Raw genomic sequence first — 24,735 nt, 5'->3', positions numbered from 1 at the left:
TAACAATTCCATGAAATATGGCAGCACCCACGTCATATTAGGCAAACAACTCTCCGGACAGTAGCCGTTCACATGACGAATGGTTTCAGGGTCAGTCTGTGGACTTCTTATAAGAGACTGATTCCTGAACTCAAACTGAGTGGGATCCTTGTAGCTCTGCACGTTTCTGTCTTGGCCCACCTGGCGGACTGCTGCCCTACGAGGTGTGTTCAGAACTGCGCGAACAAAGTCAGAGCTAACGGGTTACACAGAGCTATCGCTGTTAAACATTTAGATTATGAACGTGGAATGACGGAAGAACATACAATGATGCAGAAATATGCTTTAAAGTGAGTTACAGCAGGGAAATCGCACTGTCTGAACCTGGGCCCTTAAAAACCTGTGGTAACTGCCAGATTATGTGGTAAATACCAAGCAGTGAATGGTTTGTATTTACTTTTTTTTTTCTTCACTATTTCCCATCCCAGCACATCAATAACATCATTTTCTGTTGAAGGAACATGACGATGGGAATGCTACAATCTTTGGATACTGAAAACTAGTAATTCTCAAGCCTGCTTATGCGGAACAGCGCTAAATTACTTTTTTGTCTAGAAAAAGTAGCAGGTATTGGTATTTTATTTTTAGTAGCACAAAAAAGATGCGGAAGAAAAATATACTGAGATGACCTCAATGGCCTGATTCCTGGTATGTGTGTAGAAGTAGTACTTGTGGCTGATCTTGTGTCCTTCCGAAACTTCAGCAAATAAATGATATTGATTAAGATGTTTAGTTTCTATCTGGAAAATTTGTGACAATTGACAAACCGTTATTCCCAGCGCTTAGAAGCCAATAAATACATCTATACAGTTTCACTTTGTTAAAAAAAGCCAAAGTGGCTCTGTAATCATAGACTGTATTCCTAATGCTGCTGAATCGTGCTTAGCAGAATTCTTTCTTATAAATAGTTACATCTGAAATAACACAGAAGAAAAAAAAAATCCATCCATATGAATGCTTCAGAAGACTGCCAAAAACTACAAATATGCGTAATTTCTTAAGAACCTCACATGCCATGTGAGAGAGACAATGGGATCTTTCATGGCAAAAAAGATGGATAAATTAACTTGTCTGAAATGTTGAAATGCTTAGCTTTTGGACCTTCTTTGCATTGGAAATATACTGAATCTGGAGAAAGCTGTAGTTAAACTGAAGTGGATGTCGTTCAACTGAACTGAAGGGACCTTGATGACATTGGTGGTGGAGCCAGACAGTAGGCTTAGCAACTGCACGAGACAGAGATCAATACTCTGAATTAAGACCATACAGTATATAAGGAGGGGATGCTTGAGTTTTGAAAAAAATATCAATTATGGTAATGATTATGAGATGGAATAGTATTTATACTATTTTAATTTATAGTATAGTAGCTTATAGTATGTACTGTACATCATACTCTTTTGCACAAAGGTAGGCTGCAGAGAGCGTGCTACCTGAAATCTACAGTGTAACGGCACAAGAAATCTAGAGATAAACATGGCATAAGCCTGTCCGGGAGGTCAGTGTCTTCTAGAATTTTTCTTTTAGTACTTGGAATGAAAACAAAATAGTCACCTGAGCTTGATTTGATGCTCACTGAAGTCACTGGGAGTTTTGCATTTGCAATGCCTTAGTTCAGGCTCTGACTGAAATAGAGATGAGTACAACAGCAAAGCAAGCTGTTGGGAAGCCGAGCATGCCATCAGCATTCAGCTGGCGTGGCCAGCCTCTGATAATGGAAAGGAAAACGCTGTCATGGTCAATTAAGGTAAGATGTGATCTATGTTTGTAATTGAGAAAAAGAGACGATGCAACAAGGTGTAACAGGAGAGGCCATGACACAAATCCAGTTGGAGTGTCCCACCAAACAAATAAATGGAAATGATGTCTTAAACTTTCATTTCAGTCATGGGGCTTTCATTAATTCCTATTTCCAAGAAATAAATAGTGAGAAAAAATAAATAGGAATTAATAAAAAGGAAAAAAAAAGATGGCAATATATGCTCTGTCTGGCTGAAGATGGAAGCAGCAGATGAACTTTGCTGTTGAACCCTCAACAGCAGGTGAAACTGCTGAAGAACAGCCCATGACAGTGAGGAGATGTGAAAGGAACAAATACAATGTGACTACACAAGATCAAACTTCTAAGAGCTGTGAAAAAGGCTGGAAAAATTTGAGTGCTACCTTTGGAGATAAAAGAGTAAAACCAGGCAGTAGGATCTTGCTGGGTGCAGTCTTGGTAAGACCCAAGGGCATTCCTGAGTCTGTTTTAAAATCTCTCTTGCTTTGTGACTACTTATTCAGTAGCTTGTCAGCTGCAACACGTTATGAACCTGCATCATCTAATGCTGGATGCATGTGTATTATAGAGTATAGGATGCTACAGTACACATGGCCACTGGAGACGGAGAAAGAACAAATCAGTGATGGGCAAATCAACAAGAAAGTAGAAAAAACGAAAAAAACCACGTCTTTTTAAGCTTGTGAAGAATTTGCACTACCTAGCTAAGACGTGGCTTTCCATATAATTTTACGGTGCTGCAAGTGTATAAGGTGTTAGATATACAACAGCTTCTCTCTGTAAGAGCTGTGCAAGGCATTTGGCATCCCTCCTGTTGAAATCCCTTTCCTCCTTGATTAATTCTGGGTATACATCCCAGTGAGATACCTTTTGCAAAGGCAGGTTTTCTCACATTGTGTTGTACCACACATACGTGCTTCTACTTTACCAAGAGAATACTCTTGTTACCTACTCCACTGAGAGGCTTGATGTCCTCCGGCAATTGCTGAGCCAACTACCGCTGTTCAGATGCTAATTTCAGGCCAAAACTGGCTGAGGTCTGGAGGCTGGGAGGACAAGGCTGGACCTCCTGTGCAAGCCAACGGGACTTGCAGCCGTGACTGAGATGACAGAATTGTACTCTAGAAGAAATGTACTTATTTTTGTTTGAGGTATGACGAAGGTATTTTGATAAGAGAGTACACAGTCATGCTGTTACATAAATGTCGTTTTATCAGTAGCTGCTGTTTAATTATTTAGCAAAGTAAGCTATTTACATGTTTTACTTTTTCTGGGTGGGTAGAGAAGACTAATTAATTGCCACTTTGTTGATGGCAGACATAAATTGGGAGCTTTCAGGTATATCAAAATGTGCCACTTGTTTACATGGACAGAATTTCCTCCTGTTTACCCTCACTACTTCTCTTTCCCTCTGATGCAATGTCTAAGGAAAACCCAGTATTGGTTCTTTCTCTTCTCCTGTGATAGCAGAATTTACACACCTGGGTTATTTACACAAGAAAGATGTTCCTCATATTGATTCCCAGTTTCCCACTTTCAGTCTCAAGGTGGGGGGGGGCCATCTGCACCAGCCCCTGGGGGCCCTGCAAACCCGGAGAGGTGATGCAAGGGCAACATGACAGGGTCGTGTAGAAAGAGGTTTGCAGAAGAGAATGAGGCAAGACACTCAACGAATGTAGTTGAGGAGTTCTGCATTCAAGCATGTGCAAACATCATTTGCAATAGTATGGCTGCAGTAACTCTGGGCACTGGCAGCAGTAGTTAACTGAAAGGTTGAGAAAGCCAGAAAATCCCCTGTGTGTAAGAGTTTACTGTGTGTAGTTCTAATTATTTTGTACTTTATTTTTGCTCAAATAGTGTGTAACGCTGTTTTTGGGAGTTGGTGGTATACAACAGAAACTAGGAAGGTTTCTGTAAAAGAAAATTATTTTTCCATCCATCAAGTTAGACTAATTTATATGGGCTTAATGTCATGAATGGTAAACATTTGTATGCATTGTACAGCTTGTTGGTTCTTCTGTGCTTCACAAATGTCACAGAGAAAAAACTTTTTTGCTTAAGAATGAGTAAGCAGCTTTTCTTTGTAGAAATTCATGCAAATCCTTGGGAAGTGCACTATAAAAATGCTAGTTCTGTCAGACTACAGACGTCTGTGCTCCATTTAAAACACTCTTTATGGTCTGATTCACTTCTTTAGCAAGTTCTTAAGAAGTCTGCATATTAAGAAAAAGCAGCAGAACTTTAAAGATTTTTATAGAAACTAGAGCAGCAAAAAGCCTATGTTCTAAACTCCCTTTTCCTCAGGAATTGGAGAAAGAGGGTTCAAAATATGGGTTAATTCTTCTTGCAGTTCCATCTAATCCCTCTTTTATTTCCCTCATATGGCCAGTCTCTCCCTTTTTCAAAAAAACCCAGAATTATATTGTTTAGTAATAGACTGTTTCCATGTGTGTGCATTTCCCTTCTGCCTTGTGAGCCATCCATGACAAAATAGTTAAGACCAAAGAAAAATTCTTTACTTAAGAGTACAGAATACATTTGTTCTCTAAACCATTAACTTCCAAATGGAAAATCTTGGGAGAAAGACCCTTGAAGTAAAGGAATTTTTATTCTGCTAGTAATTAGCACATTTACATATTAACAATGCAGCACCAGTACTGTATATAGCATACTAAAATGTGCCTGCTTTTGGTGGGATTCTCAGGCTCTGTTCCTGTGTATCATGACTCAAAATAAAATCACAGGGGAATTTTATCAGTTGCTTCAATGAAAACAGATTGAGAGTAATGCTGGGGCTTCTGACACTCTTAAACTTTGCTTATATAGAGTACGATTGGAGCCCTTTTCTCTTAAATACACGTTCATCATGTTAAATGACTCCATAGCAGGACAGAAATACTTTTTCATGTTTTGTCAGCATTAAAAAAGCGATCTTTTGGGTATCTGTTCATGGCCTAACAACCCTGGTCTGCATAAAACATAGCAGGAGGTTTACAGGCCCTCCCTTTTGAACGACGCGCTCTGCCATTTCAGTAGCATGACCCAGAGGGAGCCAATCATAGTTCTGAGTGAGGTACAAATGAGAGCCATACATAATAATGAATTACTAATGATCAGAATTCAGCAAGTGCAATTACCCACTTTCTCTCATTCCCTAGATTTGCCCACGTACAGAACTACACCTCCAGCATGACACCTTGGGCTGCTTCTGCTGGGATGTTACATCAAAATGCTCTTGCCCTTTTCAAACGTGCTCTTCCTATGAGGCAAAACCTCTGCGTATGTATTTGTCTAGTACAGCAAATTACAGCTTTTTTTAATGAACGAGAACTCTTTAAAAACCTGTGAATTTCTCTGTTTATGTTGAAAATAATACACAATGAGAGTAAATAGCATAAAAAGATTAATCCGTTTAGTTGAGGGTGTAATGTAAAGCTAAATTGGAGTAATGAAAGAAACCAATTCTTGTACTGGATCAGGCCAAAAGTCTCTGTAGACCTATCACCTTTCTCCAGCAGTGGCATGCAGAGCGTGCTTTGAGAACGGTGTAAGTGTAAGACACATGCAGAGGCAGCTTCCCCCACTATGCTCTTCTGGCACCTGCAGCTCAAATAGTTGAGAGTCTATCAATATTTAACCTCATATGTCAATTAAAATCCGAGCAGTACAAGTTGGTGTATAGACCAGGCCTTCAAATAATACTAATATTATTTGAGTAGCATATTGGACTGTGCAAACACAGAACTAAAGACAGTGCCTCCTCTGGAGAGCCTGCTCCAAGCAGAAAGACCCAAGTTAGCGATCTACCCAAGATCACATGAGGACACCACAACTGAAAGCTGAACTCTGATCTCCAAGACATCATGTTTAAGATCGCTCCAATTCACGACATTCCTGTTTCTGCACTACTGCTCATAAACTTGTAGTTTCTGAGTCCACCCTCCCATTCCCCTCCCTTTCACAAATGTCTCAGTGATGTGAGGCAGGGAAAGGGCAATTGTGGAGCTCTGAAGATATCTGTGCTGAAGAGGGTCATTGAAGTTGCTGCCAAGAAAAGATGGAAGAAACCTCCCAGTGCTGCTATCTGGGAACCCAGCGGCGGTGACAGATCTGGGCGGCTTTGTTATTAAGAGGGCCTGCTCCTTCAGGGGCTACCTGGGATCTGCAGAGTAGGCTTCGTATTCTTGGGCCATCTGCTTCCAGTTGTAGAGCAGTGTTCTCAGCTAAAGAACACAAACCTCACAAGGTCTCCTGTAGGTAGAAGACCCACCACCACCTCACTCTACCCCTCCAATCCACACTGCTTGACCATGGCCTAGAATTCTCTTTGTCTGCTACTGGTAAAAACACCTTCATTTTCTTTTTTTTTTTTGCTAAAATTGACGGCAGTTACACAGATACCTTCAGGACAGGTACGAGCGCTTCTGTTGCACCCTGAAAGCAACTCTGCCGTGTTTAAAAAGGCTTTCTTACCAGCTGTGATCATGCAACAGATGAATGCTCACTTCTTCTAAAACGTTGCTATAGAAGCCAATTCGCGCAGTGTAAATGCACATGATCCATAAAAATGCGTAAACCAAATATGGTTTTAGTCTGGTTGTACAATTACTCTTTCTGTGAAGCCCTTTATTTCTCAAGTGTTCTCGAGGAGATGGATGGTGGTGGTTGAAAAATGGAGGGCTACTGAACACAGCTAAGGTGGTGTCTCAGTGTAAAGCCGGAAGAAATTCCAGCAATTAGGAATGAAATGGAGAAGTGCCCAGTTCCTGAGCCAGTGGACAATGTGTCCAATCCCCTACAACGTGCCCACATCCAGAATTATCACTGGACTGGCACAAGTAAGAAAACACTACCATGACGCTTACCATTTTTCTTTTAGATGGTGGCCTCTGGCTTTTTGCCTAAAGATATACTGCATTAACTGGAAGGCTTCCTTCAAAAGTCACTGTTTAAAGTACTGGATATTGTGGTCTTGTTTAAAATCTATGTATAATTTATACTATTTATTCTGTCACCCTCCTGTCAAATCCTTAATTGGCTGCCTGGTTCAGGAGGGCTAGCCGAATCTGCTTGCCCAATGAGTCTCTGAAAGGAACGATCCCGATGTATGTAGAGTTGTCCTGTCGTGGTGAAAGTGAAGCCTGACCTTTTGTTTCATTATTAATGAACACAGCAAAACACATTTATTAAATCTGCACTTTTTCATTACTCCATATGTTTCCTTTTTCCCAGCCCATGTCTGACGTGTGACAGTAAAGCACAGAGTGATTGTCCCTAGTGCCTTCTCCCTTGTGACTTCTTGCCACCTGCTTTATAGCATTAAACAGATGTATAAGTGTAAAGCATTACAAAACTCATCTTTTCAATCATTTATCACTTAAAAAAAAAAGATCCAAAGAAAGTTTTGGTTAAGCATTTTGTCTGCTCAATGTAAAGAAGAAAAGCACCATAGGTTTTAGGAAGATGATGAAGCAGTAAGATGTTTCAGGTGCACAGGAGGTCAAATCATCCATTTATATCACAGGTGACCATTAGGCATTTTGTTTATTTCATATCACACCTTGCTTGTGTCCCTTTAATGGTGAAAATATTCCTCTAAAATGCAATAAAAGAGCATCTTCCAGAGAAATCCTAACAGAGGTATTGCATTATTCATCGTCAAGTGAAGAGGAAAATTTCAATTGCCAGTTTCTGGTAAATGTCTAATTAAGAAAGGGGACTTCTGAGCCACAGACAGGCGCCACAATCATTAAAGGGCAGTTTTCTGAAGATTATGAGTCTCCAGTCTGTCAAGCGGAGTTTTTCTACAGCTGCACTAGCTCAGCGGTAGAAAACCCTGTCTACAACAAAGCCCTTGGAATTAACATCTTGTTTAAGCAAACACATGACTACTTTGAAGTAAGTGTGATAGGTTCACAACTGTTATTGAGGTCAAGTTTAATGGTAGTGAAGTGACAGAATATAACTTCAGTGCTATTCTTAATTTCAGCTGCAGCACAGGCAGTGTACGTACAGAGTATCTGAAGCTATACAGTGTATTTCAAGTAGAGCAGTTTAATATAATTGGCACAACCAGTTGGATCTTAACATGGAAAACTACTGAAATGTTGACCAACTAATTCTCCGGCCGCCCAGTTGCATTTGAGGGTGTGAAAAGTGTATGTACAGAGGCAATTGTTTATGTTTCCCAAATCTTACAGGTTTGATTAGAATTTTTTTTTCCTTAATGTTTGTTTTGGTAAGCTTCATTCTGGCCCTGATTTAGGATAACATCATCGCTCAGTAGGTTTAAGTTGAGCTAGACCATTTCCTTGAATCAGGCCTTCTTAATGACTGATAACTTTAGTCTAATTTTTGCAAGTGTAAACGTGTGGATGGAATCCTGATGGCAAAAGGAACCGCATCAGTGACCAGCTCAGTGCAACTGGTTTGTATGTGAGTTCTGCTGAAGGAATACTCTCCTCACAAGTGATGCTGCTGGAAGTGGCCCATGAAATATAGTGTCGGTTAGTTCCTCATCGCTACCGTCTTCTCATTAGAGCAGCAGTCTGTATGCTGACCTCGGTGCTTATGTAACCTTGGCTGCATGGTATCTCAGCCTAGTTTAAAAGAGAAATCTAGCTTGCCCACTATTGTTTTTACCAACACTCCCATTTTTGCTGTCTTAGAGATGTGCCAGGCCAAGAGTATGTGAACGGGGCTTTCAAGTTACTAAAACACTAAAAGGTCATTGCATCAACTGTTTATTTATATATGAACTTTAGTATTTGTAAAAGGTGCCAGCTCAACAATCACGGAGGCAGAGATCTTCTGACCTCGGACCATCTGAAGCAAGGGCAGTGGCAACGTGAGCTTGATTCCTGCCAGCGTTTCTATCCTTATTCTGGAGGGACAGCTGGGAGGAAGGCGTTAGTCTCCATACGCACTTATCGCATGATTTCTTAGCTGGAAGTGCCAGTTTTGATGGGTTGTTTTTACGATATCTTCCTACCATGAGAATTGGATGAACTCCATCATATTGAATCCTAGGGAACAGCTTTGAGCATTGCCCATCCAGTTTAGAGTCATCCATGATTTAAAACTCTATGTTCTTATCTTTGGAACTATTAAGCGTCTATGTAGGATATGATTTCACTGTGTGCTTCCCTCCTAAACTGTGTGTAAACACGTGCTTAGAGTGAAACAGGTACTCAGAAAGTTTCTTAAATTGAGGTCCTGATCTTTTTTTTTTTTCTATTTTACAAACTCAAAAGCTCTACCTCAGATGACTCAATCTTCAAGAAGTTTCCTTCAATGGAAGTTACTTTTTGGTCCCCAAGGAATTTTCCTACAAAGGGAGAAGCCCTGATTTTTGTTGTTGTCTGTCGAGGAGCTGATGACATTGAGAAAAGCAGACTGGAAACCTGGACTGAAACATTCTCTCAGTTTTCTGCTTTTCTTTCTTCCCCCTTCTGCTTCCATTTTCATAACCTTTAAAATCTTCCTAAGAAAATTTCCATTTAACTAAGAAACCTAAAATCTAATAGCATATAATCATTTCATATGCTGCATGCAACTGGAAAGTAAACCTTGGGATGCATCTAAGATATTATATGCATCGCGTTGCTGCCACAAGCACACTTATCGTTGGTGACACTGTTCTGCATCAAGATTTCAAGCTGCCACAGCCCCTTTGTATTTGCGATACAAAGCATTGATATGCACAGCTACTATAGACTTTAATGACGAGGTGTCTTAATTTGGTTTTTATTATGTGATTAAAGGTACAATAAGGTATGTGTTCAACAAGAGGGAAGACCATTGTTCTGCATCATTAAGCTCACAGCGGCCCAAAAAGAAATTGTAGGCAGTGTGCCAAAGCCCTTAATGAAGAGGATCTCTTTGAATTATCTATGGATGAGGAAGGGATAAAGCCTGAGCCCTGGTATATTTGATCCTCTTTGTGCTCTCTGTTATGAGGACTTACGGAGCCAGACGTACCGGACCTTCTGGAATTGTAATTTATTGAAGCATTAATTTCCCAGGCACACTAAAGCTCTTGGCCTAATAGAGAAAGTGCAGTTATGTACTATTATAATTCTTGCAAGTGTTTTCTGAATTCCTACGTCTCAGAGTCATGAACTTTCAAAAAATAAGGCTAAGCAGATTTATTTGTCACAATGCTCAATATTTCCTAAAACCAAGTTATGCAAATTTTGTCTAACTCAGACTTTAAAAAAAGCTTCTCTTAGTTCTCTCAGAAATGGCAATGTCATCACATGATATTAGGGTTACATGGACGATACAAAATAAAACCACTCTAAGAGGTATTTGTTACTGCTAGCATATTTTGAAACTTTCATCTTTTATATGCTGTTATTTTAAATGAAAATGATTCTTTATCTCCCTCACTGTTAAATTTTAAGTGATTGCTCTTATGTGTAGGTTACATGAGGATGTATTTTTATAGTTATGGTGACATTTAATTATCTGGATGTACTCCCTAAGCTATAGAATTCCCTCCCACCTATCTTGTGAAGCAAAGAAATCAAAGTAGCACCCTGTTAAAATAATTTTGCATGATAATTTATATTCTGGAATAATCAGGGATTATAGTCTTAAATAATTCAGGTTTTACTATGTTAGAAATCCCAGTTTTATAGGATTACATGCACCTCTCACTTCTGTGGAAGCTGAGGGTATTCCAACCACGTTTCCCCAAAGGACTTCCACGCTTTAAGTTAATCACGGGTGCCGTGCACTGCGCTCTGCGCATTGCTGAAACCAGGGTGCAGCACTTCGCAGGTTGGTTTCTAAATCCAAAGTAGTGCTGGAGATCGGCACCTGCAGCCAGCGCTGGATAGTTTAGTCATCTCAGATATCAGTGGGACTGTTCCTGTGACCGTTTTTAAGGACACGTATTTAAAGAATGTTGTCCTGCATCTGTTAGATGTCAGTAACTTGCAAAGGTTCTCTGCTGCCTTCATTTCGCAACAAGAAACGTGCAAGCTTTTTAAACAATCATAATATTCATGATTTTTTTGCTGTCTCCATTTGTTCTGGTTGTTGCACTTCTGAATGGGACTCACTGGTGGTCCTCAAACCCAGGCTGCACAAACACTTGGCGACCGTGGGGGATAAGTAACTGTCAGCACAGCCACTGCTTGGTCTGACCGGAGGATTCCCACAAACAATACCTGGCACCAGGTCTGCGGTTGCAGGCAGCACCTGAAACTAGTTCTCGGTACAGAATAACGGCCGAGAAATCTGATGACCTTTCTCTCAAATTCTTCCCACCATTGCGTGCATAGCAGCTTAGCAAGTGGAAGTGAGTCAGTATAAATAGAAATGACAGTAAACACGTCTTCCTATTTGCTCTCACAAGTTATTTTCCTTCCACAAAGCGTCAGCGTCCCTTGGGTGAGTGAGTGAGAGAGAATTAGATCAAAACTATGTGTTTAAAATTTAATCACTTCTCTACTAGCATAACATACAAACCACATATTTTATTCACTTTGTTGTCCGTGACATCAGTATCTGGGATCAGATGCAGGTGGTAACGCAGCAAAGGCACAGGATTTCTCTCCCTGCCGGGCACTGCTGCTGAGCAATTCCCTCTGCCGGCGAGCGCGCAACACGACAGCGCTGGGAAATGCCAACCGGCCCGACGCGCCTGTGACCGGGGGTCTTAATTGTCACTTATTCTAAACCGCCTTAGGAACGGCGAGGTGGTGAAGTACAGCCTGGGGGATCTGGGTAGTCTCTGTTTATCTGGAGTGGTTGTACAGACAACCCACTTCACGTTTGCAGAGGTTAGCTGTAAGCTTTCTGCCTAGGATTATTTCAAAAGAGCTCAGCAGGTATGTGCCTAAACACCTGGCCATTGCTTTGCATGGGTCCATCATGCTGTTTTGGTCCATATCATACTTCAGATCTGACAGAGTAAGGAATTTCAGAGAGGGAGGCAATACAGACAGAAGGGAAAAGAAACTTAAGAAACAACATTTTTGTAATAGAGGTTAGTGCATTATCATGTTCTTAGAAAACTTATCACATGCTTAATATGAATAATTTGTTAGCTGGTATTTCTACGTGCAGAGGCCCAAAAACTACAACTACTAGGCATAAACTTACACTGGCAGGAAAAGGCACTTAAAAGACAGGACTGAGCACCGAATGTGTGCATTGCACAGAAAGAAGTGTCTGAACAGACAGAAAACCCTCCCTGCACGTCTTTCCTAACTTGTTCAAAGAGCATGTGACCAAGCTAAGACCCTTGTCAAGAAATTTTGCCTAATACATACTGGAGTGCCATTTTGTGATGTAAAGTTTTCTAAGAAGTTTGATGTATAACAGCATACATTTAAATATCTGATGGTCTGCAAGGTACATCATAAAAACATAATCATTATCGTACACGTATCAAATAAGGCAAACCCCCTTTCATTTCCACTAATATAAGCAGGTTTTGGTATTCCATTTTCCCTGTCGTTAACAGTGGTTACAAGCCTAGAAGAGAAGATTTGCTTTTAGAAAGGAAATCTCATTCTTTACCTGACAAACTTCATACAGTAACTTGTACTGTTCTTCTTGCTTCTGTAGAGTGCACAAACTGCATCCCATGTTTAAATGAGCGACAGAAATAATCTTCTTATTCACCAGGTCAGCCAGAGAAATCTCTGATAACAAGCACGCATGCAGGTATCCTTGAGACCCCTCGGTGGGTCGGCTGGACTGCAACAGTTCGCGGTGGTATCGCACAGGGGGCTGCAGAGCAACGGTGCTCTTTTCTGTCGTGCTCTCCCTCCTTCCCTGGCAGTACACAGCACTCCCTCTGCCGCTCCGCTCCGGCTGCAGCACTGTGCTCCAATGCACACGCTATATACTGCTACTCATGCATATTAATCAGCTCTCATTGACTATTCATAACAGACAGTGATACAGAAGCTGTAATTGCCAGCTATGACAGCTGAAATTTCTCTAATTAGCAGGCAAGTGCTTCAGTAGCAGGCATAATAAAAGACACTAACAATTTTGTAAACCATTTTGTAGCAATTACAAATAAACATGACTACGTTTTACGATGGTCCCTCAGGATAATTCTTAACATATTTAAGCAGGCTAGAAGTACAGTTTAAATTTAAGTCACAATGAAATGGTATAATGGTATAAAACTCTGCAGTGGCTGTTGCAAAGTTGAACATGCTCAGTGGCATTTATTTTTCTCTCATGCTGCGGTGGTATCTGAGAGCCTCACCTTTACAGCAGGAGATGACTGCACTAGGCGTTTAACGAACACAACAGAGAAAGGCCATCCCTATCCCTGAAAGCCTACGTGCAGCCTTAGGACTTGCCTACAAAGCAGAAGAGATATATGCGAATGTAGGTGGATTTAGGGGAAGAAAAAAGGAGCGCTTTGGATTAATATTTATACATTAGCTTTAGATTAATATTTATACCAAGTGAAAAACAGCCATCTGTGCTACTGACTCTCACTGTATTTGAAGAAGGTAAATGACAGGTTCACATATTATTTGTTATATTAAAAATATAAACTTTATCAGATTATAAGAAGATATACAATAAAATAAGTATGCCATTTACGACGGTATTTGAGTGCCTAGATCCACACTGAGCCTGTGCCATAGATGTAAACGATAAAACATCAGCGATCTGGCCAATGAACCAGAAAAGTACTCATAAGTTGTAAACTTTATGGATATTTTCCAGTCTGTAGGAAACACCACCTTGTGCTACAAGCTTGGATTGACCATACTGTTTGTAATTGTTTAAGCATTCAGAAAGCGTGCATTTTTATGATCCTTGTTTCAATTCATTCTGCTATAAAGAAGACGACGACAGAGTAGCTAGGAATGAGACCAAGCTCCTAGCTCTGAGAGAGGCATTGCATGGCAGTGGGCCCGCATCTCACGCTCTGGTTCTCTAACTGGTTTCCGACTTTGCAAGCTTCTGTGGATGGCAATGGAAATGTTGCACAAGGATCGCCTGCAGCTTTTATGTCCAAACTCTGCACGCAGGTATCCTGTAGGATACCCAGCTACTGCTGCAATTGTACCGACTCACGATTTGCATTGAAATGATCAGCTGCTGAAATGCAGTTTTAGTACTAAACTTCAGTAAATAGACTGTGGCAAGATGGGGTCCCTTAACTCTGAAACTGTGTTTTGGTAGCAAAATCTACCTATCTGGTGAAAAAGAAACAAAGGAGACATCTTCAAATCCCTGTCAAACATCCGAAAGCAGCCATCCCTGTGCCGTGACTGTGATGTTTCCCCGACGAGATTACTGCTGCGGTGGTGGTACAACCTGCAAGCTTACAGCAAGGCAGAGGTATAGCCTGGATCTCGCTGCTGGCCCTCTGAGCTGAGGAACGATGCAGGCTATCCCGGGTTAGCTATGCCAACCACGTGCTACGGACTTTTCCAAAGTTGGTTGACAGCCAGTAGCTGTGGATCTCCAACAACTGGCAAGGTCTTGGATGAGGGAACTAATATTCCCTAAAAGCAGAAAGGATAAGTGAATTAAGTGGAAAAAAAAATGCCCCTAGTGAAATTTTAAAAAGTTTGTGGCTTAGATTAGATATTTTTTGGTTATGTAATTTGACTAAGCAATGTATAACTTTCAAAAATGTTGCCTATGATTTTTTTTTCCCTATCCAAGGAAGTTTCTTCTTAAATACTAGTTGCTGTTTAAATGTTGTTGTTCAGTTTAAGTGCCTGGGTTCAGTCAGGAATTTTTTTGGAAACAGCATGCAGCTGGATCTCCTGAGAAATTGAACAGAAAGGTGCAGGACATTTCATTTCCAGTTTCAATGGAAATGCATCTCTTTGTTATTTTCCTATAGTAACATGGTAGACTACATTCCATGTCAGGCTGGACGGGGCTTTGGGCAACCTGATCTGGTTGAAGATGTCCCTGCTCGCTGCAGGGGGGTTGGACTAGATGACCTCTAAACTTCCTTTCCAACCCAAACCATTCTATGATGTTTCACAATTCAAAAAGATAATCCGTAAATCAGGGCAGGAGAGTAAGTCCAACAGAAGGACTTGTTTTGATGTAAGAGTGGAGCGACCCCATAAATGTGATGGTTCAGATTCTTCAGCTAACAAAGCCTAAGCACGTTGCTCAGCAGCAAACAGCGTGGCTTAACGGTGTAGTTGGCTTTGTTGCGCTGTTGCTCTGGTAAATAATCTAGCCTGACAGTCAGGCCAGCGCTTACCTCAACGGAGATGCTTTCCATTATTGAAATCTAATTCTTATTTCTCTATTCATCTCGTAGGCAGCAATGGTGGTGCTGCCTCAGGGTAATATAGACTAGTTTTTACAGTATTTTGCTAAACTTTAAACATTTGGGCTGCAAACTTGTGTTCCAGACTTTGTCAAGGCTGATTTTTGCTTTCAAAGGTACATTTCAGCTGAAGCGTTTCAGTCAGTTCCAAGAGTAGTATCAGAGGAAAAAAAAATACTTTGCTTGCCCATGTTAAGAAATTCTGATTATGTTTTCTCTGAGAAGGTTTTAATATCAACATAATTTGAAACGATTTTGAAGTTTGGCATAGAGATGGGTTGTGTTGTCCCTGTGAAATCTGCTAAATCTGGTCAGCTCTTAAGCTGTTGTAGTTGCATGTTCGCGTAAAAAGTTGCTACAAGTTTTCAGTGTAATTCTTAGGAGAATTCTTCCACGATAAATGAGGTTGGTGGGTGATGCCAGAAGGTCTGACAAGGCCCCAGCGCTCAGTTGTTTCCTAATTGCTCTTTGTGAGGTTTGAGGACTGATATCAAGAACAAAGAGATCTTCTTGGTGCCCCCCGCTGCTGGACCCAGACGGCCAGAAAGAGCCACTGGGATGGGGTAGGTGTTAATTGTGTGATTCCACTTGCTTTGTACCATATGTACCAGGCAAGCCCAGGGCGCTACAGGAACCCTCGTCAACGCCTGCCGTACGTGGTGGAGGTGAACTGGCTTCCTTTGGTTTGTCCGGATAAGGCAGCTCGTTACGGGATCTGTCATCTGCGTTAACAACGTGTCATGTGTGGTCTCGCCAGTGCGCCACAGATAATGAGCTTAACAAAATGTACGCGTAGTGGATGGCTTGTGTTACGTGTAATGTGAATATTATAGTGGTCCCAGCTGAAGCTGAGCAATCCAGATTGAATGGGAAGTTAGTGAGCCAGCTGACTAGGAACAATAGTAAATAGCCTTTGAATACACAAGGTGCCAGCAAGAGCTTTCATTAGCATTTATCTAGATTACTTGCTCCCTGACTGATTACATGTGACCAAGTCTGCAAAATCCCTTCTACCAAGATACCTGGCTCCGACTATCAGGCGTTTGCTTTTGTGTCCCAGGAAACAGAAGGTGGAAAGCAGCCAGACCGCATGGGCTGCCGGGAAGGGCAGGGTGCTGCGCTTGTCTCGGGGAAGCTGGATCTCCTGGACAGGCGCTGGGTGACAGCGAGGAGGGAATCCTGCCACAGACCATGGGCTGGTTTTGCTTTTTGTATTTGGTTTAGTTGCAAACTACAACCTCCCAGGTTGTAACTACAAGCCTAGTATAAATTTTGCTACTGAAAGAGTTGATTTGTTTTATAATTAAGCCTGTCAGGTGTTGGCAGGTAAAGGGAATCCACTGGAGACCAAGGCACTTGAGGTGTCCTGCCTGTCTGCACGGGGCGGTGAATCAGAATAAAGAGGGAAATGAAGCACTCATGAGGGACCTGCACCCTGGAGGGGAACATTATTAGGGAGCTCAAAGGCTAAAAAGCACTCTCTGCCAGCTTTTCAAGGGTAAGGACTTACGCTGCCAATTGTTGGCTCTTAGACAGCAGTTCCCACCAGCAAGAATGAACTCATGTCCTTTGTGCGAGGAGCAGATGGCACATAGCTACTTCACAGATCTGGGCAAACACCAAACCGTCGCACTCGGTTCTGGGAGCTCCTAATGTTTGAGTGGCTGACTGCAATATTAGTAACGGTTTGCCGTTGTTTATTTTGTTCCTTTAAATGCAAGTTGGCTTTCCTAGTATGTAGTAACTATTTAACGTTATATTTTTGTACATATACTTAGCAAGTTCTGTTTAAACAAATGATTCCTATTTAAGCTGTGTGAGGGGAAATGTTTACTTAATGTATCAATACTTTAATTACTTTTCTTGTTTTTACAAACATTTAAGACTTGTGAGAAACAAAGGCTCGGAAAGAGAACAGCTGTGGCTTTATAAATAATTCTCACATTCGAGCGTTATATAAACAGAAGTCAGGAAGCCGTAGGTTATGATTACATAGAGTGGTGCGAAAGAACACTGGGCTACACAACTGTACTTTAGAGTAAGTAGCCGGAGTTTTTCGAAGTGTGTGAGGATGCTTTTTAATGATAGCCATTGGGTTGCCTCTATTTAAAGCTTGAGTGCCTCATTGTTGAGAACGTGTTCAGACTGAGTTCTGTTTCCCCGTGTTTATTTGCAAATTTTCAATACTACAATCCACCGATGGCTGTGAAGTGTTGGATTCTTAATAATACATTTAATTAGCATGGATCTACTTCAAAAATACCCGTCTAAAAAGTCCTTTGTTGAATATGTGAAAGCAGACCAGGATTTTCTATGGCACTGTGCAAGCACAACAATTAAATACATACTCTAAACATAACAGCAAAAAGATCTCAGTTCTGCATTTCTTTTGCATATGGGCATAGCAATCTGCCTATGCATTGGAAGCTTCAAGGCTGGAGCCAAAATGTTTAAACTAAAACATACTACGAGAGAGGATGTGAAAGCAAATGTAAAACATTGGCTTTATTCCCATCAGTTAACGTCGAAGTCTTGAGGTCCTTATTTGCTCCACTTCATATCTCTGAAAGAGTTCAAATTCTCAGAAATAGCTTTAATGAAATGATACTTATTGTTAAACCACTGAAGGAACTCTTCTGTCCTCTAAGCTCTTTAAGGAGTCTGGTATCTCTTCAAATTATGCCACTTGAGAAAGATAGTAGTATTATAGGAACATTAGAGCGACATCACCGTGAGCACTGCAAAGCCAGGAGATACGAGAACGCTATTGTGTTAATTCAGCCTTTCACGAAGCAGAAATGAGGAGGTCAGAATAGGGTAAATAACTGTTTAATATGCTACTGAGACCTTCTGATGGGGAGAATTAGGATGCTAAGAGCTGACCTATGGACTATGAAGCTCCTCCTACTGGCTGCCTATCTGGGTGTCTGTTACAGCAGTGCCAAGAGGTCTTGGTGAAAGGTTAAGACAAAAGGCGATCCCTGAACCAGAGGATGTGCGCTGGGTTTACAGTGATGACACCGTGATGGAAGCGGGTGAAACAGGGTTTTAGCTACTGAGGACAGAAAATGAACTAATCAGAAAAGGAGTGCTCTTTCACTTAATCATAAACCAGCTCCGAAATCACCGTCTGCCAGCTGTGATACTTCAAGCCTAGCAATGCCCAAGTGAGGGACCTGGAGGCAGATCACACTTTAAAGAGTTGTTCTTCAGCTCCAATCCCCGTCGCACCATCCCCGTCCGTTTCCCCATTCGTGACACAATGTAGTCTGCCACCACGAACCGCAAAACCAGAAGTATGAAAGACTGAAAGAGAAAATCTGATTATAGGCTGGATTTGTGCTCTAAACGCTTCTTTCATGTTAGCTGAAACCTCAGCTTCCTCGCAAAAAAGCGTCTTTGATTTCCTGGTTTTGATACTGCCAGAGCCAAACTCCTCTCTGTAATTTTTTACGGGTTATTTAACTAGCTGGTTTCTATTTAAGAAGAATGACAAATTTAAGCCTGTACAAATTGTTGGTTTTTACATGGTAAAAGTGCTGTGGTTATTGTTAGCAGTAACAAGAATATAAAATAGAAAATTAAGGATAGTTAGAGGAAGAAAGTGGATAACGAGAGTGGAGTCAAATGCTAGTTATATACTTGTGTTTATAAGGTTCATGTGCTCTCAAATCTAAAATTACTTACAGAGCTTCTATCCCCATTTTGATTTTGCTGTGAAATACCGCTTCAGAGGGATAGCATCGGTAAGCACAGGCTGCTGTGAGTGATGGTTCATTTTAAAATACAAATGTTTTCTGTAAAAGCCATAATACGCTTTTAATAATCTCAGAGCAAGCAAAATGACTCGGTGTACTTGAATGCTGCATAAAAACTATTGACACAATACTTAATCTTTAAAACTGATAGACACGTGCCCAAAAGCTAATAAAGTTCATTCTAATACAAACGAGCAAGTAAAATAGTATATCATAGCCTGTGATAGCTTTGGATCCTGATCATATAACTGTAGCCCAGGGACAAAGAAAATTGAAGTGATTTAGAAAGGTACCCGGTAGGATATATCTGATATTAGCCAGTTTGCTGAAGCAAAACAGTAATGTCAGAAAGATACAAAGGTGTAAAATCCATTTGACTGTGTCCAAATGCTTCTGCTCTTTGACCTTAATGTCTCCAGATGAACTCCCCTTAGGGTCAGCTGAATAATGCTTAATAGTATACGGCCAGAGACTGCCAAGACCTGCTAAGGATCACAGTCTCCACTGACTTTTGTATTTTAGCTCCCGTATTCATATTATGAATTTTAAGCCATTTCTTTTTGAAAAGATATTAACTTTCATTTCTCAGATTTTACTGCTCCACACTTAATTTGAAACAGAGCAAAACAGGAATGCCATCTATGGTTCATTAGGTTTTATATTAACCGTCTGATGAAAAGGATATGTGGGAGTATTAAGTATTAATTGTAAATGGCAGTCAAAATGACAAAAGTTCCTTATATGTTTGCCTTTGTGTTCATTTCTAGGTTCAGGTGGACAATGAGGAATCTGATTAATTCTCAGCTAGAGCTCCTATGCAGAAAGGACCCAGAACATGAGCAGACCTTGAATGAAACGGGGTTTAAGGCTTTTAGGAACAAAGGAAACGTAAGTGTTTATTTCTGTCTTTGAAGTTGGGAAAGATGCATTTCCACTGAAGGAGACTGGCAGTAGCTCCAGAACTGGTCTGTCTGATTAATTCCAGCGTGGGCATGTGGAGGGGCCAGCAGTGACCGCAGGGCTCTGCTGGGTACTGCACACGTGGAGCAGCTGTTGCCTCTGCTTCAGCACAGTACAGTCAAAATAGATTAGACGTTTGGGGTAAGACAAAGAAGAAGAGGCACATGGGGACTGTGACTGGTTTGCGATCCTGGAGACAGGCTGTGCCTGTGCTGCCAACTTCACCTGTGCTTTCCCAGCGCCAACCAAGACCTAGCCTTGAAACTATGGTAGGATACAGAAGATGGCTACGGTCCTACCGAGTGCTCTAGTGCACCGTTTTCTATTGGTTAGTGTATGAAATACACCAACAATATAGCATCGTATTTGGTTTTCATTTATCCTTTTCACAGTATAATCTCACCAGCCTATGAAATTGCAGCGATGCCGGTTCATTTCTTGTTTCATTATGAAATCAATACTATTGCAATAACATCGATTTGATAAAAGACACTCTAAGGCATTAATCCCTTCTCTGAAACAAGAAGGGCACTTTTCATGCCTCGCTTGGCTCACCTTGAACAAGGAATTCTAGTTCAATGAGGAAAGGCTGCTGTTGGAGGGCACACAACCCCCAGCTTTGTTCCTTCTACAGGTAACGTTACCTAGCTTATGGCAATGGAAGCGATTTCCGCCTGTTATTACCGCTGGATTTCTGTGACGCCCTGTGAATCAATGGGAGGTTTTAATGAAAAAAAGGAATTACCTACCTAGGTTATTGTATTGGCTAACTGCAGAGTTATTATGTAGATACCCTTCCTCTGCAATTTCTTCCCTCAAAATACATATTCTGATAACCAGTATTGATTAAGTGGTATTGAAATGAATACTCAAATATAAACCTTTGATAAAAGAAATGTGAAAGTACAGGGGTAATCAGACACAGCGATGAATACCAATAATAACCCAGAAATGATCGTTCCTATTGGAACCCACATTTACCCACTAATCGTGTGATTTCTGGCAAAGCCGCAGGGCTGCAGGCTTTCCACAGTGCGTAAACTGCGTCCCGATTTTCCTGTAGACTCTTCCGTTTGCAGACCGGCAAGCCTACCCAGAAAGGACGACGCACGTGTGTTTCCCTGCATTTTTGTGCAGAAACAGACCAGTGCCCTTGATAAGAATTTTACAGGCAGAATGTAAGTTAGAAGACAAATATTGATGAATGAGATTGTCTAGCAGTACACAAAATAAGTGGCCGTGGTTCTTCCAAAGTCTTACTGTGTGCCCAGAATTTTTGTCCTGATGGCTAACTGCAGTATGACAGTGGGATGCAAAACTTGAAAGTTTTTATGATTTTTGGTATGACTGTAGCTTTGCGGGTTATTTTTGATTTTGGACTGTGGCTTGCCCATTTGGGGTGTCGGGGTACTTGAGAAGTAAGGTAACGTTTCAACAAAATTTCTTATCCCCTGTCCATCCTTGTTACCCCTTGTTGTTTCTCCAAATGAGGGGGTTGTGGCATAGTACCATGCTTTTGGTTCACATTATTTTTGTCTGTTCTGACTATGATGATGATAGAAAACTCATACTTCTTTCAGGATAGTACAATGCGATGAATGTACTGGATTGCATGTCTGTGTCTAGAGGCACAATCACTTCATGGCTGGAGGGAAGAGACTCTGGATTTCTGAGAAATATGCCTATGAAAGCATTAAATAACTCAAAAATAAAGCACAGACGATGGGAGTGCCTACTTAAAATACTGGATTGGTTGCCAGTATGATGATCAACACAATTTTCTGTGCTACATAAAAATCTTTTTCTGTTTATTGGCTGTAGTTAGAAGGTTATAAACTACCAGGCATGTATTCCCAAGTCTTTGAAATTCAAGTTTCTGTATGCTTTGAGTTTCATGTTCTTAGCAGAGGAGAGAAATCACAATAATTACAGCTTAAAATATTCTCATTTCATGGTGTGGCTAACAAGTGAAACTACAAGTAATGATGTAATCTAACATGTCAAAAAAGAAAATGAAAAGAGGAGACAGAAGGCAGGATGGAGCCAAGGGATGCGATGTGCCATGTCATCTTCTAATTAACTAACTGATCCTTTAAACTGTCAAAATCAGCAAGGAACTCCATGGCCCAGTGTCTTATTAATATTCATTCTAGGCCACTAGAAGCTATGATTCCAGTCCCAGTGGTTATAGTTAAACATTAAAAAAAAAAAAAAAAAAAAAAGCCAGGCGAGCCAGGGCTGCAGGAGCTTCACATTCATAAGGAAATGAAGGCAGGCCACCCTGCTTCCCCCAAATCTCTGCTGGGGGAAATTCTCTGAGGATGCATATTGATTTCTGAATTATTGTGGGGGTTGTATATTGAAAAAACAATTATTTTTCTTCTTGCTTCGAACTGCCACACTGTTAATCACATTGAGCTCCGTGTCGTCAAACGAAAGACGCACGTAAAGTTTTGTAGTATGAGCCCGTTTTTAATTTTGTGCGCACCAAACGAATACGCAGTTAATAAAACCCTGTCGTTTAGAGGAATGGGTGAATTAATTTTGCCTTGTAGGATGCAATTCAGGATTGTTTTTGCAGAAATCTGGGGCCTGCAAGAAAAATAATCTCCCATAATCTTCTTATAATACAGTTATTCTTTTATATTTCAGTCTGCCAGTCTTTTCCCACTCCCACTAAGCAGAGTTTCCTGAACCTTGAAGTCTAAGGGAGCAGCTGACATTTGGCTTCTCCATTCATTTTCTGTTTAATTCCTCATGGGAGGACAGCGCTTTTTAAAAAAAAATAGATTCCCTCTCCTCTGTACTACACGTACTATTTTGGGGCTCTGTACAGGTCTGCCCCGGACAGGGGTGTGCCTATGTGCCATAGAAGATGGGGACGAGGAGATAATTCAGCACTTTTGGAAGTCAAAGGGAATTTTGACACTGGCCTTGTGTAAGTAATTCCAAGCCCAGACTATTTTGAGGGCAGTTAATCCCATTTTATACTTGCCATTTCTATCTGTGCACAGAGTAGAAAGCAATATATTAGGCAGCACTTTATAGCAGTATGATCAGTAAAGGAGTCGCTGAGCCATAAATCATGTGCTATACCTCTCAATGAAAAAATAATTAAGTAGTTTGAATCTCATTAATTGATATCCTTTATTTATTTGATACACCAAAGGAAAAATAGGGATTACTACCCTACTCCTTCTGCTCTTTACCCTGCCCTTTTCCAGCTTCCTTTGATATAACTTTCTATCAATCTCACGCAGCACCTAGAAGAAATAAAACTCGGTACCAGCCCCCGCCTTCTCAGCCCCGTGTAGGTCCTTGTCCCCGGGGAACAGGCAGGGCGAGGCGCGGGTGCTCGCTGGGAAGAGCCCGGCTCCTCCTGATGCCGTGGGCGACCACCGCTCTCCTGCACCCCCCGCAGCTGCCAGGGCCATCCCAGCAGACTGACTTTGGCTTCTCACCACAAAGTCCTCTCAAGCCTAAGTCACAGCGGGTCAGTTTTGGGGGACTTAACTAACTGCCCCTGGGGCTTTTCCACCAGCCGTAGTGCCCAGCCAAGCCCCTGGAGCAGTGTCAGCGTAGCGAGGTCCTGGACAGGCCCCCGGGGCCTCAGAAGTGCTGGTGCGGAGCTCATGTCCTCTTCCCTGAGGACAGGCTTCCCTGACCATGAATACTCAAACCCTGTGCCTACGATGTGCATAAAAATGTATGCGTGGTGCCTACGGAGATTTGTCTGGGCAGCCTCTCAGTGCTTTCTCACCCAGAAAAAAAATTCATCTCCAAGTAAAGATATCAACCCAAATATTTAACATCACATAATTTATTCCGTTGTTTGAGCTCTATTATGGATGAAAGGCAGGCTCAATAAAAAAAGAAAAAAATTAAATGCTCTAAACTGTCTATCAGCTAGGTTAACATTAGGCACCAAACTGCCAGCCCACAAATCTTGGATATGTTGACGCTAAATGTCTACTAGGAGCATATGTTATGGATCAAAGAACACACTGATTAATCCAGCAGAGACAAAAGTCTGTCACTTTGGTCATGGTGGCATGAGACCATGGACGACAGTACTAAGGAAGCAAATGAATAGAAAACAAATGCCAATGAAAACAAAAGCTCTGAAGAAGGTTACAATCTAAAATACAGTTTTATTAGCTCAAACATTTCCCCCCATGCAGTTTTTTAATGGATTTCCTTTTTTTTTTTGTTTAAATCATAAAATTCTCAAGGTTTTTTTGGGATGTTAATGTGTATGTGTTTCCCTGCTATCATTTATGTTAAAACTATTGAAGCGGTTTAAAATTTTTATTGTGAAAGCTGTCTACACAAAGCTATCTACGTACATTGCTATATCGGTGGGAATCAGGAACCTGGTATCCCAGCACTGCTGCATCCAGAGCTAGATTGCTTCTCTCCCGTAGTTTGTTGGCTTATTTTGCACTTCTGTCAAGCATTGAGATACGAGTAGTATCTCGTTCAAGTGCAGTTTTACAGTGATGCTTCATCTGAGAGTGTTACAGTAGAACACCCTCTACTTGAAGTCTACTTTAAAGGAGAGGAAGACAACTTCACCTTTTTCAGTATTTTCCCATACAGTAGCACAGGTACGGTCACGAGCACTTCCCTGTATCTAGTATGTCTGCCTTAATGAATGCATGCTTCAGAAAACCTTTCCCATAAGTTACATAGGAAGTTTCAAACATTTTCCATTTAGTTTCAGTGTTTACGTGAAAGCATTTCAGACATTTACTATCTCTACGCTCATATTTTCTTCATTACTGTAACATTAATTTTGTTTTGAAATAGAAAGAGGAAAAAAAACCCCAACTTTGGATAATGAGACTTTCCTAAATTCAAGCTGTAATACTGAAAATACTTCCTGTGCAGGAGGTCACAGGGCCAATAGC

At 41.1% G+C, this 24,735-nt stretch overlaps 1 protein-coding gene across 2 annotated transcripts in view; it reads right to left on the bottom strand.

The window, feature by feature from the left end:
* Positions 1-24,735, bottom strand: part of PDZRN3 (PDZ domain containing ring finger 3) — a 148,085-nt gene that overhangs the window by 21,956 nt on the left and 101,394 nt on the right. Inside the window, exon 1 of one of the 2 annotated variants that reach the window (XM_075095639.1) lies at positions 12,353-12,647. The exons of the other annotated variant lie outside the window; for it this stretch is intronic. Coding sequence (XP_074951740.1) covers positions 12,353-12,421 — 69 coding nt within the window. The 5' untranslated portion in view covers positions 12,422-12,647. Of the gene's footprint in view, positions 1-12,352; positions 12,648-24,735 lie in introns of those variants that run through there. 2 annotated transcript variants of the gene reach the window in all.

This window comes from Phalacrocorax aristotelis, chromosome 6 (assembly GCF_949628215.1).
Source record: "Phalacrocorax aristotelis chromosome 6, bGulAri2.1, whole genome shotgun sequence".
Lineage (NCBI taxonomy): Eukaryota > Metazoa > Chordata > Aves > Suliformes > Phalacrocoracidae > Phalacrocorax > Phalacrocorax aristotelis.
Note: the sequence above shows the minus strand (reverse complement) of the source record. Positions and strands in the feature narration are given on the sequence as shown.